The following is a 20,891-nucleotide window of genomic DNA, read 5'->3' as shown; positions in this document are numbered from 1 at the left end:
ACTGTTCAGCAGCGATGTAGAAATTAAAGCGCAGTCTATGTCATTCGGCATGAGCATTATTATTAACCCTTTGAAACCCGGATCGACATTAGTTTTCTTATGCTGCGTACAGGCGCCTCTCACAAGCATTTTGAAACCTCAGCAAATTGGTTTGATTTCTTTCAAAAAAAAAAAAAACGTGGAAAAAACAGTCAGCAACTTGGCATGAAATGTTCCACAAATTAAAAAAAATAAATTAAATTTTTTTTTTTTTTTTTTAAAGTCCAAAATAACCTGAAAATTACCTCAAACGGGAAGGATAAGCATATCACATAACTAGGGAAAGATGTCAAGAAAATCTATATTTATTATATATTTAAAATTTTGTCTGTAGTATATATATACAAATGTATTTATTAAGTCTGGTAATTTTCCTCTATGATTGTATTTATTTCCTACTAATTTTAGGGTCATTTTGTATGTTGCTCATTGCATTGTTTGTTTTGGAGAGAAATCAGGTTTGCTCAGGTGTCAAAGAGTTGAATACATTGATTCTCTCTAGAAACTCAGAAAATCTTTTAACTATATCAGCATATCTTACAGTACAAGTATTCTTTGTCAGTTGTGGCTCTAGTTTATTTCAAAGGTGAGGTTATCCTCCATTGCATGACCCTCCAACTGATGCTGATGCTGTCCTGTATACTCCCAAATAAAAGTGTTTAGATGCTCGCCACACCCAGTGAGTTTGAATGACAAACATCTTTCCCATTCCTGGTTTGCAAATGTCTTTGCCAGTCCCACACTCATGATGATGGGCAGGCTGGATAAACCTATCGATAGGAAAGTTCCTGCCGTTTGTTTGGTTGTAGATTGGCCCAACATGATTTGAATGAAGACAGCCGGTCTGCACTTATTCAACTGCAAGGCAATTCCGCTATCAAACGTTATTTTAAAATCCAAACACTATTTCTATTTTTTATAGCCCCGTATAAATATTTTTTCGCCGATGACATCACCAAATAATACTAGCTGCCGCCAGTATTCATACAGGAATTAAGATCTATAATATTTCAGTGATAAATCTGTAAAAAAAAAAAAAACAAAAAACAAAAAAAAAAACGACGAGGATGACGATTTCTGCAACATGATTTGGTTTTTTTTCTGCTCATACACCACCTGTCCTTGTCAGTGTGAATCCGGATCGCATTTTCTGGTGATGCGATGAACTCGAGAATCTTAATGTGTTATCTCATCCCTTGTTCCTGAGGAAGAGGCAGGGCAGGGAGGAGGAGGAAGAGGAGGAGGAGGAGGAGGAGGAGAGAGGAGCTGGGGGGAAAAGGCGGAACAAACCGGTGCGCTCGGATACATGCTGTAGCTGCTCGCCCGCACTGCAGATTAACTCTTACCGTGCCGGGAGATGCAGCGAGACATGGTGAGTGGATTTTTGATTATTTCCCACCACTAGCATGCACATGGCTCTTTTGTTAGCAGCACAGAGTGAGTGGAGCTGCTTCGCTGGTGCTATAGTCTTTCCAATTTGGACAGGTGATGCAGGTAATGAGCATCTTAACAGACTGTAGGATCTCCTCTTCTCTTAATGCACACACACACACACACACACACACAGAAACACAGAGCAGCGCACACACACTTGATGTTAAGCAGCTCGTCTCTGGCTAGTTGGGAGCTATCCGCCGCTCAGGTGCTGAAACGGCTCGTCATCTGCAGGAAGCTGCAATCCACTGCAATGAAATGTCTCGGGTGAAAGTGTGGTCCTCTTGGATGCGATTCTCCCAGACCTGTTAGGAGACAGCATCCTAGCTCAACAGCTAACTGACATAATCATCCTCTGATAAAATGTTCCTGCAGTGTTCCCATAGGGACTTAGTGATGAGTCAAAAGTGAGAAAACAATGTGGATACTTCATGGTGTTTTTCTCTTCCACAGTTAGTATCAAACTGTATCCCTCTGCCACAGCTATCTAGTCAGGCTTATTCTCTGATTGTCTGAGAACAAGTGTCAAATTTGCAAAAGTTCTTCCCTCTTCAGCCATCATCTCATTCATAATAAATGGGGCTCTTCTCCTTCAGCTCTTGTCCTCTTTCTTTGTAGCCGGCTGTACTGGTCATAGCCAAGCGGCATGCTGGAGTAGCAAAAGAATGTGGGATTCCCTCTCTAAACACTGGTAGCATCACCCAACTGAGAGGCATTATCTGTTGGATTGGACCTGTGCCAGTGGCTTACAGACAGCAGTGAAGCCTCTAGCCGTGAACCTAAAAATGTGATGCTGCCACTTTAAATTTAAATTATGTAAAGTTTATTCCCCCTTTTGAGACAGTGTGTTTGGAGATGTGGATAAAGTTGCTTTGATTGTCACCAGGCAGTGTGTGTACAGGGCAGTGTCATATCTGTACTGTAATTCATGTTATCCCACAAAGGACATCTTGTTCTCTTTATCAGGTATAACGCCAATTACTGCATGTGTCAGCATTAACACATGCAGCCTTGAATAACTGTTCTGTGATAATATTTCAAAGTAATCCTCTCTTTATTATCTTTCTCACAGTGCAGGTGAGTACACACTAATTGTCCCCTGTACTCATAAAACCGCAGTCTTAAGGTTCCACTCCCCGAGATGTTAAGTGCACTTTCTATCCCTGGATTAGAGGGCTTGGCTTTCAAGGATTTCATAGATGAGCTGTGTTTTTTGCATAATGAGCAGAAAGTGAGAGGAGGGCAGAAGGAGGAACGGGGAGAGAGAGTAAAAGGGGAAGAAGGAGAGCAAGGGGGTGAGATCTGTTGATGTGAAGGAGTAATGTATTCACACTCCTCACGGAGGACGTTCACGTAACCTTCAAGCGAAATGAGTATGCAGCAGGCGCTAATTCCACCCTGCACATACTGAACAAAGGTATGCATGCTCATGTATGTATGCACACCCGCTCACATGTGCACGCACACTCAGACACGCAAGACATCCCACTGACATGCGTGAGTCCACCTGACATCCCAGTGTGAACATGCTGTACCTAATAAATAGAGACTACTAGGAGTCCCAAATTGTGGAGGAGCAGAGCCAGTATCCAAAAAAATGTTGTTAATTTGTCAAAATCACTGAATAAATTCTGGTTTTAGTCACTTCCAGGTTAGCATACTATAAATTTGCCCTTTAGTGTCCTTGCTCGATCAAAGGCAAGTGCCCCCCCACGTTCACACACTTCACTGGTCACAGAGTGAGGATTAGTCGTCCTCAGCCACATGACTGCATTACAGAGGACGATGGATGGGAACAGAGAGTTTTCCTGAGGATGGTGTGAGACAACATCAATTCATACTAAAATTGTTGCACTAATTTGTCTATTGTACAGATGTTCCCAGGAATTACTTATTGTGCCTCAATGTACTTTTATTTTTTGTTTTTTAAAGAAAGCACATATTGTGCCATCCTAACTGATTATCTTTTCTTTCAGGAAAGGACTGGTCAGAGTTTCTCCTGACCGAAGATCACATAACAGCTCTTCAGCCAGCAGTCACTCTCCCTGGGGATCACAAGGACGCCTCCGAAACTCAGCTCATCCCTCAACCTGCCACACAGAGAGTGTGGTCTGAGGTTAGGCACAGCAGAAATGGGACAAAACATGAGGATGCATGACAAAGAGGCCGAGAGAGGAGTGGGCTTCTGAATGTTATGACCGTTCCTGTAGGAGAAAAGAGCTTGTGAAAACTGTAGAAAACTCAAAGCTCTGAAGAGCGCACAGTATGACCTGCTGCTTTCCCACATATGGTGACAGGGGCTGAAGTTGGCCACACATTTCTGTGTGTGTGCCTTCCACTGCGTTGAGGACTATTTAACTACAGCAGAGAGCGTCTGGCCTGGCCTCCAGTGCAGAGGGATGTTGTAGTGTGCGTCCTTTGTGTTCCGGATGCAGAACATCCTCGATCAAAACTTAGACATGGCCACGGCTCTACTCGCCGGCGAGAAACTGAAAGAGCTGATCCTGCCGGGCTCCTCTCAGGATGAGAGAGGCGGGGTGCTGGCCGGCCTCATGGTGCAGCTCAAACTGGAGCTGCCCTTTGATCGTGTCGTCACTATAGGGACGGTCATCATCCCCATCCTGCTGGTCACCCTCGTCTTCACAAGAAACTTTGCAGGTGAGAGTTCTGCCACTAGAGGGGGGTGACTGCCACAGCAAACTGGCAAAGTGAAGAAGTTACAACTGCATCTTTTACCCTTGTGTATTCTGAGTTAGTGCTTTTGTGTTTTCTTTGACAGACAGAATAGGGAAAGATGTAAGTAGGAGATAAGGCAGGGAAGAAAAAGGAGCAAGTGCATCAGAGGAGCAGACAGAGGGAGCTGGAAAGGTCGAGAGAGCAACGGGAGATAGGAGGGGGAAGAGGAAGGTGTTTGGTAAGAAGGCTGGCTGTGATGGCAGAGATGGTAGTTCACTGCTGAGTCAGGCTCTCTGCATAGCAGCATTAACCATCTGGGACAGAGCGTTTAACTTTAGCAGCAGAAAAATGTGGGTGTTTAGACAGGTTCTACAGTATTCCCTCTCTGCTGTTTTTATAATGATATTTAGAGCATTGCCAAACAATTTTAGATGACTCAGCATCCTGCCCTCTGTGACTGTAAAGAAGTAATGCCATTGCATATATTACCCTTATTGTTAGTAACATGAAATAATACATGCTGGTGTTAAAAAATAGTTTTAACACCAGAATGTATAATAATAGTTTTTAATTCAAAATTAAAAATTAGTTTATTTAGTTGGCAGGTAAACCATTTGTAGTATCAGATGTTGCTGCACTTAATTGAAAAGATTAAATGTGGATTTACTGCAACCCTGAACCAGATAGAGCTGAAAAAGAACACTTTGACAGGAAGAAGAGCACTCAGTTTCTCTATCTGAGCAACGCAGATCATCATTTCACAAAGCAGCGTGAGTGTTATCAGAGCCATGCAGCGCTTTGGGCTGAACAGACGAATGATTCTAAAAGATTCTCAGAGATACAGCGCTAACAATGAAACACATCACGTAGATGCGAGATATTCCCTCGAAATATGTGAATATGTCATTGCAAGTTGCGTTTACTGCAGTAAATATGAGGGAACAGCAAATACTGAAATTACCCACATTATCTTAAAGGGACAGTTCACCCCAAATCCAAAACATATTTTTTCACTTTCTTGTGGTGCTATTTATCAGTCTAAATTGTTTTTGTGTGAATAGTGGAGTTCTTTTATCAGGATGTGGTTCTCATAGCACCCAAAAAAAACCCCCAAAAAACCATTTGGAAATCCAAACAGCAATGTCTCTTTCCAGAAATCATGATCTGGTTATTTAAGATAATCCAAAGACCTTGTTGTGCGCAGTTTCATGCATGAACTATTTGGACAAGAGGCTCATGCCTGTGACAGCATGCAATGTAAACATTAATGGTGTCCTCCAGGCTGAGCTGCAACTTTAACCAGCTCAGTGGTGCTAGGTCAGCTAACAGTAGCTTCCTAATGCACAGTGGTACAGTTGGCAGTTGTAGTTAGGCAAAAGAAAATAGTTCCTACATGGACCTGCTCAAAACAAGGTCTGTGGATTATTGTTGAGTTGAGTAACCAGGCCATGATTTCTATAAAGAAACACTGATGTTGAGTTTTTCAAATGTGCATTTTTGGCACTTAGAGCACCACAAGCTGAATACCAGGTAATTTCATTATATTCAAGCAAAGGCCGACATCTCTACAGCCAATATCTCCAACACTCTGCAACTCACAGAGCACTACAGGTAAGAAGAAAAATTTGTATGTTTGATTTGGGGGTGAACTATCCCTTTAAACACTATTTGGACATGAAATGAGGGAGAGCATTAAAGTCTGTTTTAACATCAGTTGCACAGTGCAAAGTTATAGAATGGTACCTTTTTGAATCACAGTACTCAGTGTAGTTGTTGGTGCATACAGTTTTACAGGACAATGGATGGTAACAACAACAGATATTTACACTTCTGGTTTCTGATAACATCGTTTAACAGAAGAAATTGTTTAAACTTTTCTGACCCCGTACATGTTTTCACATTCCAAAGTCTCGCCAATTAATAAAATTTGAGAGCAAATTATTATAGATGTTAGGAGTGATGAACAAAATTCTGACAAAAAAAGAGACCCAGGAAATAGCGTTGTAGCATTCATCTGTCAGCTAATCTAAATAATTTATATCATAAGATTTAATCATCTAACTTGTTAAAGGAATGTTTAGGCTGAGTCGTTTTGTCTGTATCTTCCTCAGAGGAGTCCATATACTGTTACACACCACACAACTTCACCAGAGACCAGGCACTGTATGCAAGAGGCTACTGCTGGACAGAGCTGCGAGATGCTGCACCTGGTGTGGAATCTCACCTTTGGCCTTCACTGTTTGAACACAAGTTCTTGCCCTACGCCCTGCTGGCCTTCGCTGGAATCATGTATATTCCTGCTTTGGGTTGGGAGTTCCTTGCCTCTACACGGCTCACTTCAGAGCTCAATTTCCTGCTTCAAGAGATTGATAACTGCTATCATAGAGCTGCTGAGGGCCGAGCCCCGAAGATCGAGAAGCAGATCCAATCCAAAGGACCTGGCATAACTGAGCGAGAGAGGAGGGAGATCATCGAAAATGCAGAGAAGGAGAAAAGCCCAGAGCAGAACTTGTTTGAGAAATATTTAGAGAGACGAGGCCAAAGTAACTTTCTGGCTAAACTTTACCTAGCACGCCATCTGGCCATTATCTGCCTCAGTTCCATCCCTATTTCCTACCTGAGCGCCTACTATGCCCGCCAAAGGCAGAACGAGTTCACCTGTGCGCTGGGTGAGCCTCCAGACATTAGCAGCTATCAAGAGCTGAAGCTCAGGGTCAACTGTAAGCTGCCGGCTGTACAGCTGCAGCGCATCATGGCAGCGGTGGATATCGCGTTGCTCTGCACCATGAACCTCATCATACTGGTTAATTTGCTGCACTTGTTTGTGGTGCGCAAGTCCAACTTTGTATTTGACAAACTGAATAAAGTTGGTATCAAAACAAGGCGGCGCTGGCAGAAGTCTCAGTTCTGCGACATCAACATCCTGGCCATGTTCTGCAACGAGAACAGGGACCACATCAAGTCGCTCAACCGGCTGGACTTCATCACCAATGAGAGTGATCTCATGTATGACAATGTGGTCAGGCAGCTGCTGGCTGCACTCGCACAGTCCAACCATGACGCTACACCCACTGTGAGGGACTCTGGGATTCAAACACTTGATCCCAACATGGACCCCTCTGATCTCGGAGTGGGTGAGATGGCTGGGGAGCCGCTGGTCATCAAGCGGCCCAGAAAGAAGATGAAATGGATCCCAAGCTCAAATCCTCTTCCTCAGCCATTTAAGGTAAGGCATCTGTCTGAGAAAAAATGTTTTAGTTGTAACTCATCAACATTCATTCAGCATCAATGATGGCAGAAGGAAAAAATAACTGTTCTCTAGAAACAGAATAACCCTTACCACAAGAACTTGTTCAGCAATACAGTATCAGCTCTTGATAAGAGACTCTTTCTCTGAAGAGGCACAGGAAGTGGTACTCACTAAGGACTTCCAAAATATGTAGAACACTTCAGTGCTGCTGTACTTGTTGCATTTGGGTACCTGAATTGTAGCTGTATGTTGACTTGTTTTTGTGTTATCTGTCCCTTGTAAAGGAACCTCTGACCCTGACACGTCTGGAAAATAACACCAAGCCTGAAAAGCCCAAACCAGTCAGACGAAAGACAGTCGGAGATAGCTTCACTGCACCACTTCTGGATACCAAGAGCACACAACATCCTGCGATAAAAGGTATGCAGTACTATGAACAATACGTTTATTGTGTTTTTAGCCACAACATATACAAAAATATGTTGACAAAATACTATGACCTAACAAGCCAAAGCAAGAACAAATTAAGCTGAAATTAAAGCATTTTAATTTTACAGATTATCAAAGGTGGCTATGATGTCCACCTGTGCCCTTATTAGCCAGAATCTAGTACACTGTAAAATGTGAAGATTTGATTTTACTTAAAGAAATTTAAGAAAACAACTGCCTTGAAAAATTTAAGTAAATACAACAATTAGTCTTAATGTATGCTAACTTTATATCTTATTGTTATCTTATTTACTTTATCTTGTAAAGTTGTTGCAACTTAAAAATGTTAAAGTTAAATCAGTCTTTCTAAGCTTTAACAACTTAAGTACACCAAGTGTACTAGGCTTTATATTTGTATTCTGCTGGTTGCAGACTAGTCAATCATATTTGTATTTCCTTAAGCATGTTGATAAAACAGAACTCTCAGATCTCCTAACTTCATCGTTGGTAAAATCCTCCTTGTCGTGATCAAGTTGAGTCAAACTAACTTGATTTACTGGAGTTGCTAACACTTAAAAAAACAAGTTAATTTCAATTGTCATTTCTAAGTTGGATCTAAGCACACTTTGGATGGATGACCTGCTTTTTTGATGTTATGTTTTACCTCCCATTAAGCCAGACTTTTCATTTTCAATTGTAGATCTAAGTGGGATGGAGAAAAAGCACACTCGCAACTTCTCTCTGGACGTCCACCCATACATGCTGACCATTCGTAAGCCCAAGGTGGAGACCACCACTGCAGAGCCTCTACCCTCAGAGCACAACCTGGATACAGTGTACCTTGAAGGCACGCACACTATTGTTCATGTGTCTGGTGCCATTACAGGTAAGTCACTTCACTTCTTATACAGCTGTATCTTAGACATTCCAATACATAATGTATATGTGCATCACAGGGGGTATTACAACGTGCTGCTATATCTTGTAATTGCACTCGCTTATTACATACTGCTGATATTGCTTTCCATGGTGGCCAATAAGTCATGCATGCAAGAGGTGCTGACTTTTGAAAGAGTATAGGAGATGTATTCTTTTAGAAGTGGACATACTGTATATACAGTTTTTGACTTTCTCCTTTCTCCTTCTACCTTGTTCGATATTTCTTCTTTTCTCTTCAGAAACTAAGGTTTGCTCTCCAGCATCGACCAACACTGCCTTTTCTACAGTGACCCTGCCCACCACTTCTTATGTAAATGGCGTGAGCCCGAACCCCCCATCCAGTGAGGACCCCCTCAGTCCCAAGTCCTCTCCTCCTCCGCCTCCTCCTCCCCCAAGGGACCCTCTCACTCAGACAGAAAACCCTGAGTGTCAGCCACCACCTCTGACCAGAGCCCCTACACACCAGCTGCTGAGTATACATCACACTCTTTTTGAGGAAGACGAGGATGAAGAACACCGTAGAGACAGACTGGCAGAGAGACCTGGGGAGCTCATCGCCGCTGGGGAATGTTGAAGAAGGAGAAGAGGGATGCCGACTGTGATTCCTCTTACTGACACTAGATTCTGTGCACATGACCACCATGTCAATCACCTCCTATCAACAGCCACCTCTAATCTTTAAATGAACTCACACACTTCTGTGATGGGTGGATTGGACAGTGAGGAAATTACATGGAACTCTAGTAAAGCAAAATGACTTTAAGATGGGAAAATAACTCAGAGAGGATAAGACAGAAGTTTGTGTATTTGATAACTAAGAGTATTGCTGTAGGAAATGATGTCATGTCTCAGGATGACTGTGTACAGCTTAACACCCTCCAATGAAACCAGCAGTGATATTAATTCAACAGGGTGCTACAGTGCAGGGTCAAATAGCTATTTTAAAAAGGCTTAGTGAAAGGATGAGCAGTCACAACAGATAAGTGAGATTTCTTAAAAAAATAAAAATAAATTTAAAAAAAAACTACACACCTTAGAGATGCATATCTGCAAAGAAGACTGCATAATAGCTTCAAACAAGATGTATTTTAAACACATATGATAATGCTTAGTCCCTTTATCCCAATAGCCAAGTAGAAAGGTAGCTCACGCAATACAAATGAGTTCTGCACAATTAATATGCAAAAGATCACAATACAGTTGTGGCAATAATGTATGCGCTTGCAGCCTCATATTTCACAAAACGCTATACATGTATAGCCACTGTATATGACTCAGTGTTTGTGGGATGTTTAAAATAGAGCACACGTTTCATGGCTTTATCATTGCCATTTCAGCGTTGATTAGGAACGTGTTTCAGATCTTGACACGACTATATTTGCACGTCATTAATAACAGTTAAATTGGCACATTATATAAAGGAACAGCGTAGGGACAGGCTACAATGTAACGATGGCATTTTGAGGTGATAGTAACTACGATATTGCTCTGTTTGTCTAATAGGAACCAGATTCCTGTGATAAAAATGCACTGATGTGTTTTCTTCTTTAGACTTTAAAAAAGTCTTTAAAAGCAGCTCCGATATGATGAATGGAGCTGGACTCAAGTGGTGTGACCTTTGTCTTCTGCTGGCTTCTTGTGGGAGTGCTGTGATGTGAAGTGAAAGAAGTGATGAGTAGATGTGAAATCGTTCCTCATCAGAAGGTTTCTGACATGATGACTAAGCTTTTGATTGCCATCTGCTGTCTCCGGCACAATCTAAATGTCTTTTGGTAGTTATATATGCCCACATTGTGCCAACATCTGCTATGAAGGAATTAATAGTTAGAATAGTTGGTCTGTTATTTGTAGTAAAAGAAAATAAAAACAAGCATCCATGGTATGTTTTCACAGGGAATGAGTGAGTGAACAAGGGGATGGGTACCCAGGGCAACCTGTACATACACATTTCCTGCAGCTGCATACAGGAACTTCAATAAAGGAACTACCTTCACTGACTTACACACAAATATGACATCTACTGTAGAAGACTTTAGTGCTGTCATCAGGGGCTTACCTACAATAAAGGTAGACCATGCATTCTCTTTTTTTCTGGGGCATTTAGTAAATGCACATTAGTGATGAGACTCAGCAAATTCCCCCCTTTTAATAATCTTTTGGTGGAAATTAAAAATAAATCTATAGCACAGTCTGGCCCCAAATCCCCTTGTTAGATTACTCAAGCACACTAAATGCATCCAGAAGCACTTTAGGACTTGTAGCACGAGTGTGTGTGTGTGAGAGAGAGAGCATGTTATGTGGAAACACAACTCTGCTTTTCTGTGTAGATTTTATCATTGAGACAAGGAGGAAAATCTGTGACTGTCTTAATGTCAGTGGAGAAAAGGAGTCCAGACTTTGATTGTACTATGTGAAATGGAAAAAATGGAAAGTAATTAAAAGAAATCTCTACAAAAATAAACATGCGCGTCAATAATAAATGACTACACGGACCAGAATGCACCGCGGCTGTCAGATTCAGCCGAGCACTGGAGGTACTGCTGTACCAGAGAAGTGCACACTGACATACGGGCTGGCTTGCTCGGTAAGTTGCTGATATTTGTTTTTAGACAACTATCGTGTATATTACCACATGTAATTCACTAGATAATGGCGGCATTTGTTGTGAAATTACTCCGTATTAACGTGTGTTATTTGACGAAATTCTTACCGGACTTGCTAGCCTACATTAGCCCGAGTTAGCTGTTATCATCATCCGTAGCTAACCAAACCAATGTACACGGTTAGCAACTGGAAGTAACGTTAGCTAGTTTGTAAACCTTCCCCACCGGAAAGTCACTACTTCTACCTCTAGTGGTATGTCGGTGGTCTCGTCGGAGATAACGTTACCTATTTGGCTTACTGTAATACATTAGTGATAGTGTCCACTTTTTATCGTTAACGTTACAATAGTTAGCTGCGTCGTCCACTTAAAGCAACGTCAGCAGTCGGTGCCTCTGTACTGTCACAAGCTGTGAGTCCCTGAACGTCTCACTGCTCGATGGTAACATGTCTTCATCCTGCCCTGTGTCACACGCAGCTCTCAGTGCTTCAAACATGGATCAAGACAACAATTCAGAGGTTTGTAACACTTACAATACCTGTGTTTGTATGTGTGTGTGTCTGTGTGTGTGTGTGTGAGAGAGAGAGAGAGAGAGAAAAGATGTTTTTGACTGATGTTTCGCCAGCTGTCCTGCTCACACCGGGGTAGGAGGACACACTGGCTAGCTAGAGTGTTATAGTATGATGTAGTTTGATTTAAAAACACATATCAGTGTTTCCACAGTCATGGAAAACCGTGGAAAAGGCATGTAATTTCACAATCACGTTTTCCAGTATTTTGGAGAGTCACAAAAAAATATTGATAGTTTTGGAAAAATTCTGAAAATGTATTGTGTGGATTAAAGTTAAATTACATTAATGTAACATAATGGTGAATTTATTTTCTGTAGCTGACAATGTAACGTAGCTCTTGTATGGGTCTACGTGGGACAACGTTTTGTTTGTTCATTACTAAAGTCCCCCTACCCCCACAAATTCAAATGGCTGTATTTTGTGTTTATTTTACTATTTGAAAAGAAAACATGCAGGTTTGGAATGCATGTTTTTTTCTGAATTTTTAAAAAAAAATATTTTTTCAATTTTTATAGAAATTCATAAAAAAATATGCATTCCAAACCTATATATATATATATATATTATATATATATATATATGCATATTTTCTTTACAATGTTTTACTGTTTTTCCCTTATTTTTGTATTTTTTTTGGCTTTATTTTCCTTTTAAGATTTTGGGCAATTTTTTCAGATAACTTATAGATAACACATCATGTGTGGAATGATGAAATTATGTTTGAATAGAGTTTAAATCTTATATGTCTTCAATGTGTGGGAACCCTGATATATGTTTCTCAGCTTTAGTTGTTTCTCAACCATTGCCATTCTCTCTTGCCCTGAACAGTTGCCTAATTATATGCAGTCAGTCCCTATTTCTCAATGTGGCTAGACTTGAACAGGATTTATCCCTTAATCTTGCACAATGATGCAAACATGCCATCTTTCTTAAAATATTGTTTTCTTTGTAATTCCCTAACAGGATGAGTCAGTTGGCCCATCAGAGGACCCTTCAGAAGAGGAGCTGCCTTGTCTACCTCCAGGGCTCTGTAAGCTGTTTGTTTAAAATACAGTTTGCTGTTTTTCATCAGGAAGATTGTGTAATACCCGTAATACCGCTCTTTCTCCTTTTTTTAGCCACTGTTTGCTACGTCATGCCTTTGTTACAAACAATTTCATGTTATATAAATTAAAAAATATATACCTACATCTTTTTTGACTACATGGTTTGTCAGCCTTATTGTTTATTGCAGCAGCCTTTTCATTGTAATGCAGAACTTGCTACTTCCTGTAGCGATAGTAGATCTCCACATTATTACACATCATTCTTTAAGAATGCAACTTTTGATGATTAAAATGCATGTGCTTTTAGTTTTATTACATTCCTCAATATTAGCCAGAGACTTTTTGTCACATTTTTTCCAGATCCACACACTACAAAAAAAAAACTTTTATACTTGGACTTTTTTCTAATGTGCACGTAATCCCTAGACTTGTATAATCTTAGCTCAACAGCTGCAAAGAATAGGGCCTGAATTGCTATAACTGTACCTACTTTGTTAATGAAAATATAAAACTATACAAAATTGCTAATATATCATAGTATTGTATTTTGTTAGTATAGTTGTCTTTTATTGTTCTGTACCTTAAACTGTTTCTGTTGTCCCTGTCTAGCGGATGGTGAAGCAATGGAGCTGCTTTGGCAGTTGCGATCCCAGCGCCGCCAGTCGTCCCCTGAACTCCCAGAGACAGTGACCTGTCTTACTGCCCCTGATGGCAGCCTCCTGTACCTGGTGGGCACGGCCCACTTCAGTGACAGCAGCAAAAAGGATGTGGCCACGGTGAGCCAATGAGAGTTTAAAGCAGAATTAATACAGTACGCTGCACCCTGTTAAAATGTGATATGCTGTGAACAGTCAGTGATATAACCGAGTAATTCTATGAATGTGGAGAGGCCTCTCTTTTATGCTCTCTTATTCTGCGTCTGTCTCTTATCTTACATACCCACTGCTCTTTCTCTGCATGACACAGACGATCCGCGCTGTGCAGCCAGACGTGGTGGTGGTGGAACTGTGCCAGTACAGAGTGTCTATGCTCAAGATGGACGAGAATACACTGCTGAGGGAAGCCAAAGACATCAACCTGGATAAGGTTCAGCAGGCCATCAAACAGGTCAGGTTTTCACAATGATGGGGATGATGGGGATTTACAATGGCAGTAGTGTAAAAGACAGCAGGACTAGATAACGTGGAGAGGAGACTGCATGAACAAGGCAGTGTTGGTGGTGTTTTGGAATTTGAAACCACTGTTATCCTATGATGGGAGTAACAGTGAAGGGGATTGCAGCAAGCACTCCTTGTTAATGGGCAAATATCTGATATATGATGCACAACAGGTTAACCCTTTAATACCTGGATCATCATCAGTTTTCTTGTGCTGTGTTTAGATGCCTTTCACAAGCGTTGAAACCTCTGGGAAAAAAAATGGTTTGATTTTTTTGGAAAAAAAAGGCAATTAGCAACTTGGAAAGAAAGGTCCCGCAAATTGCAACAAAAAAAAAAGTATAAGGCATTAAGAAATTCACGTGAAAATTAGCTAGGGGATTATATTGTATTATCAAAAACAAGGGAAAATGTTCAGAAAATTTCATTTATAAATCTAATCATTATATATTTAGAAAATAATTTTTTTTTTAAAAAAATAGCACTTTCTTTGAGCACTTTTCATGTTTATTTTTGATTTTTCTTTTTTTTGTTGTTGCTTATTATCATGTTTTGTTGCTTATTTTCTTGTAACCTTTTGTAAATTTCTTACTTTTTTTTTGTTTATTGCCTTCTTCCAATTGCTCAAGTCAAGAGTAAAAATGTCAGTAAAGAACTTTTATTCTGTTCTGCACTTGTGTGTATCTACTTTTTGGTTCTCCAAAACTATGTTTATGTATGTGCATGAAAATGTGTAATATACTATCACTGTATTTTTTTTTTTAAATTACAGAATTACCACTGAAAGCATACTTGTGTTTTTGGGAATGCTTATTTCTGCCTCATGTGTTTGTCAGAACGGGCTGATGTCTGGCCTGATGCAGATTCTCCTGCTCAAGGTTTCAGCTCACATCACAGAGCAACTGGGTATGGCTCCTGGAGGAGAGTTTAGGGAGGCTTTCAAAGAGGTAAAACATGCACTAACAAAGTCATAAAAAATGGATAATAGTGTCAGTTTTAGTATTTAGTTTATATATTCTCAAGTTTGTCTTTGCACGCAGGCTGGACAAGTGCCGTTCTGTAAATTTCACCTTGGGGACAGGCCCATCCCGGTGACGTTCAAGAGGGCCATTGCAGCTCTCAGTCTGTGGCAGAAGGCCCGTTTGGCATGGGGTCTTTGCTTTCTGTCAGACCCAATCAGGTATGAGCTCACCTTACTCCCAGTGTCATGAGACTGTTTTTTCCAATATCTGTTATCAGAGAGGGGTTTTTAAGCGAAGAATAAGAGGTACTGTATCTTGCACTTGATTTCTGAAAATTAGATGTCCTAAGGTGATCCACATTATTGGTATACCGTGATTCTGAAGCTGCCTCTCTACTCAACTCACCAAGAAATGTGGATGTTGCTAAATTTGAAAGAAGAAATGTTTGTTATTAATAGGGAGGTTGTTAAAATAATCTCATTTGAGTGTTTATGATCAGGGTTCTGAATGGGTTCAGATCATGCTGTGTAGTGGTCTCTCTTCAGAGGATTCCATTTGTGGAAATGGTGGAGAAGAGCAAAGATTTTAAAAAGTTTAAATTTGCTTCCTAGACACTGTAGAATTGTGTCTCTTTGGAGAACTAGGGAATGTACGCCCACACTTATTTTACAGAGTACATGCATCTCTGCCAATTTTTTAAGATGCTGGTGTCTTTGTGATGTGATGTTTGATTTTTTGATGATGATAATGTGATTGTGTGTTTTATGACATCTCTCAGATTGGGCCTGTCACATTTTCTGATGTATTCAAAAGCGTTGCCTAGGGTGACCTTAACAAAAAAAAAAATTAAAATCCTTGAAAGTTTGTTTTAAAAGCAAATTTTCTTATCACACGTAGCTGCGCCGGGATACATGCTCTGAATTTTATATTTGTAGACTGATAATGGGTTGAAAATGCAGGCAGTCTCCTCCAAATGCAATCTTTTGCCCAAAATTGATAATTTTTCACTAAAAGGCAGTAAAAAAAAAAAAAAACAGAAAACAAAAATGTCTTCCTCTTTGTGTGACCATCAGCGACTGTGTTGGACTGTGTGTCATTTTTTTAGTAAAGAGGACGTGGAGAAGTGCAAACAGAAGGACCTGCTGGAGCAGACCATGTCAGAGATGATCGGCGAGTTTCCTGCTCTCCACCAGACCATCGTGGCTGAAAGAGACATCTACCTCACGCACACGCTCCGCCAGGCTACACGATGTGTGGAGGCCCCCCGTAACGCCCAGAGTACGTATCACACTGTTCAGCCATATAATAATCCTATCATTCTTACTTGTAGATTTTTAGCTCGATGATCCTGTTTTTTCCCCCTCCTTAATCCATGCATCTATTTTTATTCACATATCATAAATTCTGTGTTTATTTATGTTGTTGTTTTACATATTCATTGCTCATTAAAATTTATAATTACGTGGTTTGCACTTTATGTTTGCAATATTCATGAATATGCATGAAGGCTTTTTAAATGCATTTTCAGATTTGCATAGCTTTTGCTTGACATGTTTTTATCTCTTAACAAGACATGTCAACCTACTTTGTGTATCTTTGTGGTTACGAAAACCGTTGCGTAATAAACCGTCCAGTAATGACAGTGTTGTTTGAATGCTACGTAGACCTATAATGGAAATGTTGAGTCATGGTGTGTGTAAAAAAAGGGCTTCATTTTTAACATTTTTCACAGTAACAGTGACATTTTTTCACTGACTTACTTATCTTAACAGCAATGTCTTTTATTTGTGGTGAGGACACAAAAAATCATGCTCAGTGAATCATATTGTCCATGTTCAGCTGTGCATTTTTTTTATAGTTAATGAATTGTCAAAAAGGTAAAAATCCAGACATTCAGGCCTTGTTTATCTGTCCCTAGTGTATTGATTAATTTTTGTGGAGAGATACCGGTGGTTTCATACATAGTAAAAGTGTTGAGTGTTTATATAACAGAACATTTTATGCTCTTTTCTGGGATAGAAGTGCCTGCTGTGGTGGTTGGAGTTGTAGGAATGGGTCATGTCCCTGGAATAGAAAGAAACTGGGATAAGCAGCTCAACATAAATGAAATCATGAGGTAAGTTTGTGACATTACAGATTGTCAGAGGTACGGACACACCGTAACAATTCCACTGCTGCTCATGTATCTGTCTGTCTCTCCCTCAGTGTTGCACCTCCCTCTCGTGTTGGCTGGGTGTTGCGCACAGTCATAAAGGGCGTCATGATGGGCATGCTGGGATATGCCTGCTACCGAGCTGGAGGAAGTATAGGTCGAGTTCTGCTGTCTTTACCTGCAGTCCAATCTTTAATGGAGACTCTGCGGCCACCCCCTGCTCTAAGCCATCAGTGACACGACTTTTGATCTTTTAAAACAATGCATTTTTCACCAATGGCCTTAAAAACAGGAGCTGAGGCTGGAGGAAAGGTTTCACCAGCCCACACGATGAACTAACAAGGACCTCAGGGGGGTCAGGAGCCTCCCACCTCGTAGTGGTGTCCCTGTAGACACAGCAGGGCCGTACTGCCAAAGAAACCCTGACAGTACTCTTTTCTTTTTCTTTCATATTTTGTGCAAATCCTGCATTTTGTAAGGTTTACAAATGCCAATAATTCCTTTTGAATAGATAAACATTTTCCCCACCATTCCTTTAAATGACAGACGGGCAAATTCACAAAGAACGGATTACATCTGCTGATAGCACCATGAATTGCACATCACTTCTGCCTTGTCTAAAGGTAAAAATTCACAAAATATTTTTTATATAGCAGCGCAAACACACTCAAAAAGTTATGCAGCCGGGTGCAATATGCCCATTTTTTCTTCATCCGCAATTATCTACACAGCAAACTATAAATTCTGCCTGTGCAGCAAGAACACAAAATAATGGCGGAGACAAAACGGACTGTGACCGATCATTTGTAGAGGCATTTCTCAAAACTTCAGGCAAGTAATATAAATGTGACAGAGAGACATTGTTCTTGGGCCAGCGCTGGGTGTGACACCCCTTAAAAATCCAAAATGGGCTAATTTTGCACCAAACATATTCATGTTACCTAATTTAATATGCGCTGAAAGCACAGGAGCACTGAGACGCTGTTTGCTTAGCAGCACTTTTGGAGGAGCATTTTACACTTTGTGGGTGCTTTAAGAATTACACAGCTTCTTTTTCTCAGTTTTGCAGATTTTTGTGAATTTGCCCCAAAGTTTTTATTCGACAAGTATCATCAGAATCAACTTCAGTCACATGCTCTGATATAACTGAGCCATTTTCTGAGAGGCACACTTTTCTAACGCTCTCTCCTTATTCCTTCCTCCTTTCTGGTGCCAGCCAGCATTTTTGGGTAATTGGCCCATTTCAAGTCCAGCACTTTATCAGAGAGTCTTGTACTGAACGTGCAGCCGATGGAAAGGAGACGTGAAATAAAACAGTATGTCAGTCAAAACAAAGAGTGGCCCTCGTGGTGTGAGGTAAATGAGAAAAATGTCCAAATTGGAAGTTAAATTATAATTTTCTTAATCTTTGGTAAATCTACGATTTGAAATACATATTCTTCAAAACTCACATAAGACAAAATGATCTCCCCCAGTGCATGGTCCTGCCCACATAAACAGACAAGTGCCTCATATTGCAGCAGTAAGGGCTAATGGTGAGCTTCAAGGAATGGCAAAAATGTGTTATATGCATCATACACATACTGCAACCAAATGGTCAATGCAACTTTCTAGTCTTCTGTCTTTATATAATCATATGAATGGCCTATTTTATAAATACTGTTGCCCTAAATATAGACCATCTAGTTTGTGTTGTCTTGGCTTCAGCTGAAATCACCACAGCCCGTTCATTTTATGGTCACTCATACATTCAACAGAGACCTGACGCAGGACAGGCTTAATGTGCCTCAGGATGAGCAAAGCATTTATCCTGTTATTTGTGTGTTTGATTGTACCTCCAATATGAGGCACCCTCACATCTTGGCTTTAACTGGCTCCATCTGTGAGTAAGAGTTCATACTTGACTCAAAAATATGCATCTTGTACAGAAAGACATCTCTAGAAACCTCCACACGAGAACATGTGTCATTCAGCGCACCAGCTGTTCCTACTTTTACAATATATGCATTATCACTTGCCAGTCGGATTGTAGAAATGGGAATAAGGAATGAGATGATTAAAATGAGACTGGTATGTTTCCCTCAAATTAAGGATTTGACTTGACCTTAATAATGTCTCAGTGGAATTCCTGTCAGCGGAAATTTGTTATGGACTTGTTTTGTCGACTATGAAGGAAACGGACACTTGAGATTGGTCAGAGTTGGGAGGTAAAGCCTTACACTGCTATCACTGCTGCCTTTGACCCTCAGATTGCCTCCACTGCTGAGGCTTTATACTACCAACACTGACCTGTATCTGTAGTATATAGCTTCTTATTGCACGTGTAAAAAAATTGTTAAATAATCTCTCGGAGCTTAATGTGGGAGATCCCCAAATAAATCCGTCAGTCTGAACAAGGTATTAATGAGATTGCAAGGCCATAAACCAACATAAATCCCCAATCTTAGTTTTCAGTGATTATATGTGCAGTAGTGGCATTATTTAGGTGTATTTATAACTCATATGAAAGGAGTTCATTTGTTGTTTTTAACTTGTGAAATAGTCCAATGGACTAATATGGGACTTTAGTAAATGAGTCATTGCCACAAACATAAAGTCACCCTCACATTAAACTAACTCAGATAACCTGTCTTCCAAGTCATTAAACATGCTTAAGTAAGAGACGAGGATATGTGGAACAGTTGCAGTCATGCCTCTCAGTCCCTCAGCAGTATAAAACAGTCAAACTTAAACATTATTTGTCTGTCTCCCTCCCAGATTATTTCCAAAGGTTCGATCTATTGTGTGTTTGAGAACTGCCAAGAGATATCGGTATGAATGTCTGTACATGCTGAAAGATTTTTTTCCCCATGCCCTTGTGTTGTATTGTCATTGTTAACAAACCAAACATTAAATTCTGACTTCTGTAATGAATTATTAAAAGATTTTATCTAAAGACAAACTGTTATTTGCCTCAGAAATATTGCTTTTTTAACCATGTTGCATAGATGCATGGGCGGATTATGAGACAAAGGTCTCTTGGGCACAGATACAGTATGATGGTGTGGTTTTTTTTGTTGTTGTTTTGCATTGTCTTTGTAGTCGTTACTCATCTTTTGAGGGATTCTGTGGCTCTTGTGGGGGTTTTTTTTATCTCTTAGTAGTCAATTTATCTTTCTTTGTGGTTGTTTTGCCCATTTTTGTACTTATTTTGTGCCTCTTTGCATTTTTATTTGGTCTCTTCCTGGTAAGTATGGGTTAATTTAAGTGACATTTTGCAGGTAAAGGCTAGGGTGTGCCCTGAGACTTTCTGCCCCTGCATCTGTGCCTGATATGCTCATTCTCTCCACCCATGCACTGTTGCCAATATTTAAATGCACTCAGCAGTGGCATCATAAAAAGCCCCCAAAATAAATATTTAGGATATACTATATATATTTATATGTTATCATTAATATTATTAGGGCAACTTTCTTCTCCTTTTGTGATATTTATATAATAATAATTGATTATTTTAATCCTCATTATGTTTACATAATAAAGAAGTTTGTGTATTATATACACGAAAGCTGACAAAGAAAGAAAAAATTGGCCAACAGCCCACTTTGTAAGTATTGAAAGTCATATTTGCTGTGTACCATCTGAGTGTTTTAG

General features: G+C 40.2%; 2 protein-coding genes across 3 annotated transcripts; both read left to right on the top strand.

Annotated features, from left to right (window-relative positions):
• Positions 1–3,778: 3,778 nt before the first annotated feature.
• On the top strand, positions 3,779–9,341 carry panx2 (pannexin 2). The gene is made up of 5 exons (XM_042496852.1): positions 3,779–4,131; positions 6,261–7,375; positions 7,684–7,819; positions 8,529–8,714; positions 9,007–9,341. Exons 1-5 carry the CDS (start codon positions 3,903–3,905, stop codon positions 9,339–9,341), a joined length of 2,001 nt encoding a protein of 666 aa, XP_042352786.1. The 5' UTR covers positions 3,779–3,902.
• Positions 9,342–11,283: 1,942 nt separating this feature from the next.
• trabd (TraB domain containing) lies at positions 11,284–20,199 on the top strand. 2 transcript variants are annotated; one of them, XM_042496459.1, is made up of 10 exons: positions 11,284–11,351; positions 11,847–11,887; positions 12,905–12,971; positions 13,597–13,763; positions 13,954–14,094; positions 14,981–15,091; positions 15,185–15,324; positions 16,212–16,384; positions 17,126–17,222; positions 17,312–20,199. In XM_042496459.1, exons 2-10 carry the CDS (start codon positions 11,864–11,866, stop codon positions 17,493–17,495), a joined length of 1,104 nt encoding a protein of 367 aa, XP_042352393.1. In that variant the 5' UTR covers positions 11,284–11,351; positions 11,847–11,863; the 3' UTR covers positions 17,496–20,199. The 2 variants fall into 2 exon arrangements, with proteins under 2 accessions (XP_042352393.1, XP_042352392.1); XM_042496458.1 differs by lacking the exon at positions 11,284–11,351 and having other exon boundaries at positions 11,372–11,887.
• Positions 20,200–20,891: the final 692 nt, after the last annotated feature.

This window comes from Plectropomus leopardus, chromosome 11 (genome assembly GCF_008729295.1).
Source record: "Plectropomus leopardus isolate mb chromosome 11, YSFRI_Pleo_2.0, whole genome shotgun sequence".
NCBI lineage: Eukaryota > Metazoa > Chordata > Actinopteri > Perciformes > Serranidae > Plectropomus > Plectropomus leopardus.
This window is presented reverse-complemented; position numbering and strand designations above follow the sequence as displayed.

Excerpts from the sequence above, each read along its gene's own strand:
- panx2 (XM_042496852.1), top strand. The coding sequence starts at position 3,903 with ATGCAGAACATCCTCGATCAAAACTTAGACATGGCCACGGCTCTACTC. Across the intron at positions 4,132-6,260 it reads CTTCACAAGAAACTTTGCAG|AGGAGTCCATATACTGTTAC; the intron begins GTGAGAGTTCTG and ends TATCTTCCTCAG. Across the intron at positions 7,820-8,528 it reads ACAACATCCTGCGATAAAAG|ATCTAAGTGGGATGGAGAAA; the intron begins GTATGCAGTACT and ends TTTCAATTGTAG.
- trabd (XM_042496458.1), top strand. The coding sequence starts at position 11,816 with ATGTCTTCATCCTGCCCTGTGTCACACGCAGCTCTCAGTGCTTCAAAC. Across the intron at positions 11,888-12,904 it reads ATCAAGACAACAATTCAGAG|GATGAGTCAGTTGGCCCATC; the intron begins GTTTGTAACACT and ends ATTCCCTAACAG. Across the intron at positions 14,095-14,980 it reads TTCAGCAGGCCATCAAACAG|AACGGGCTGATGTCTGGCCT; the intron begins GTCAGGTTTTCA and ends TGTGTTTGTCAG.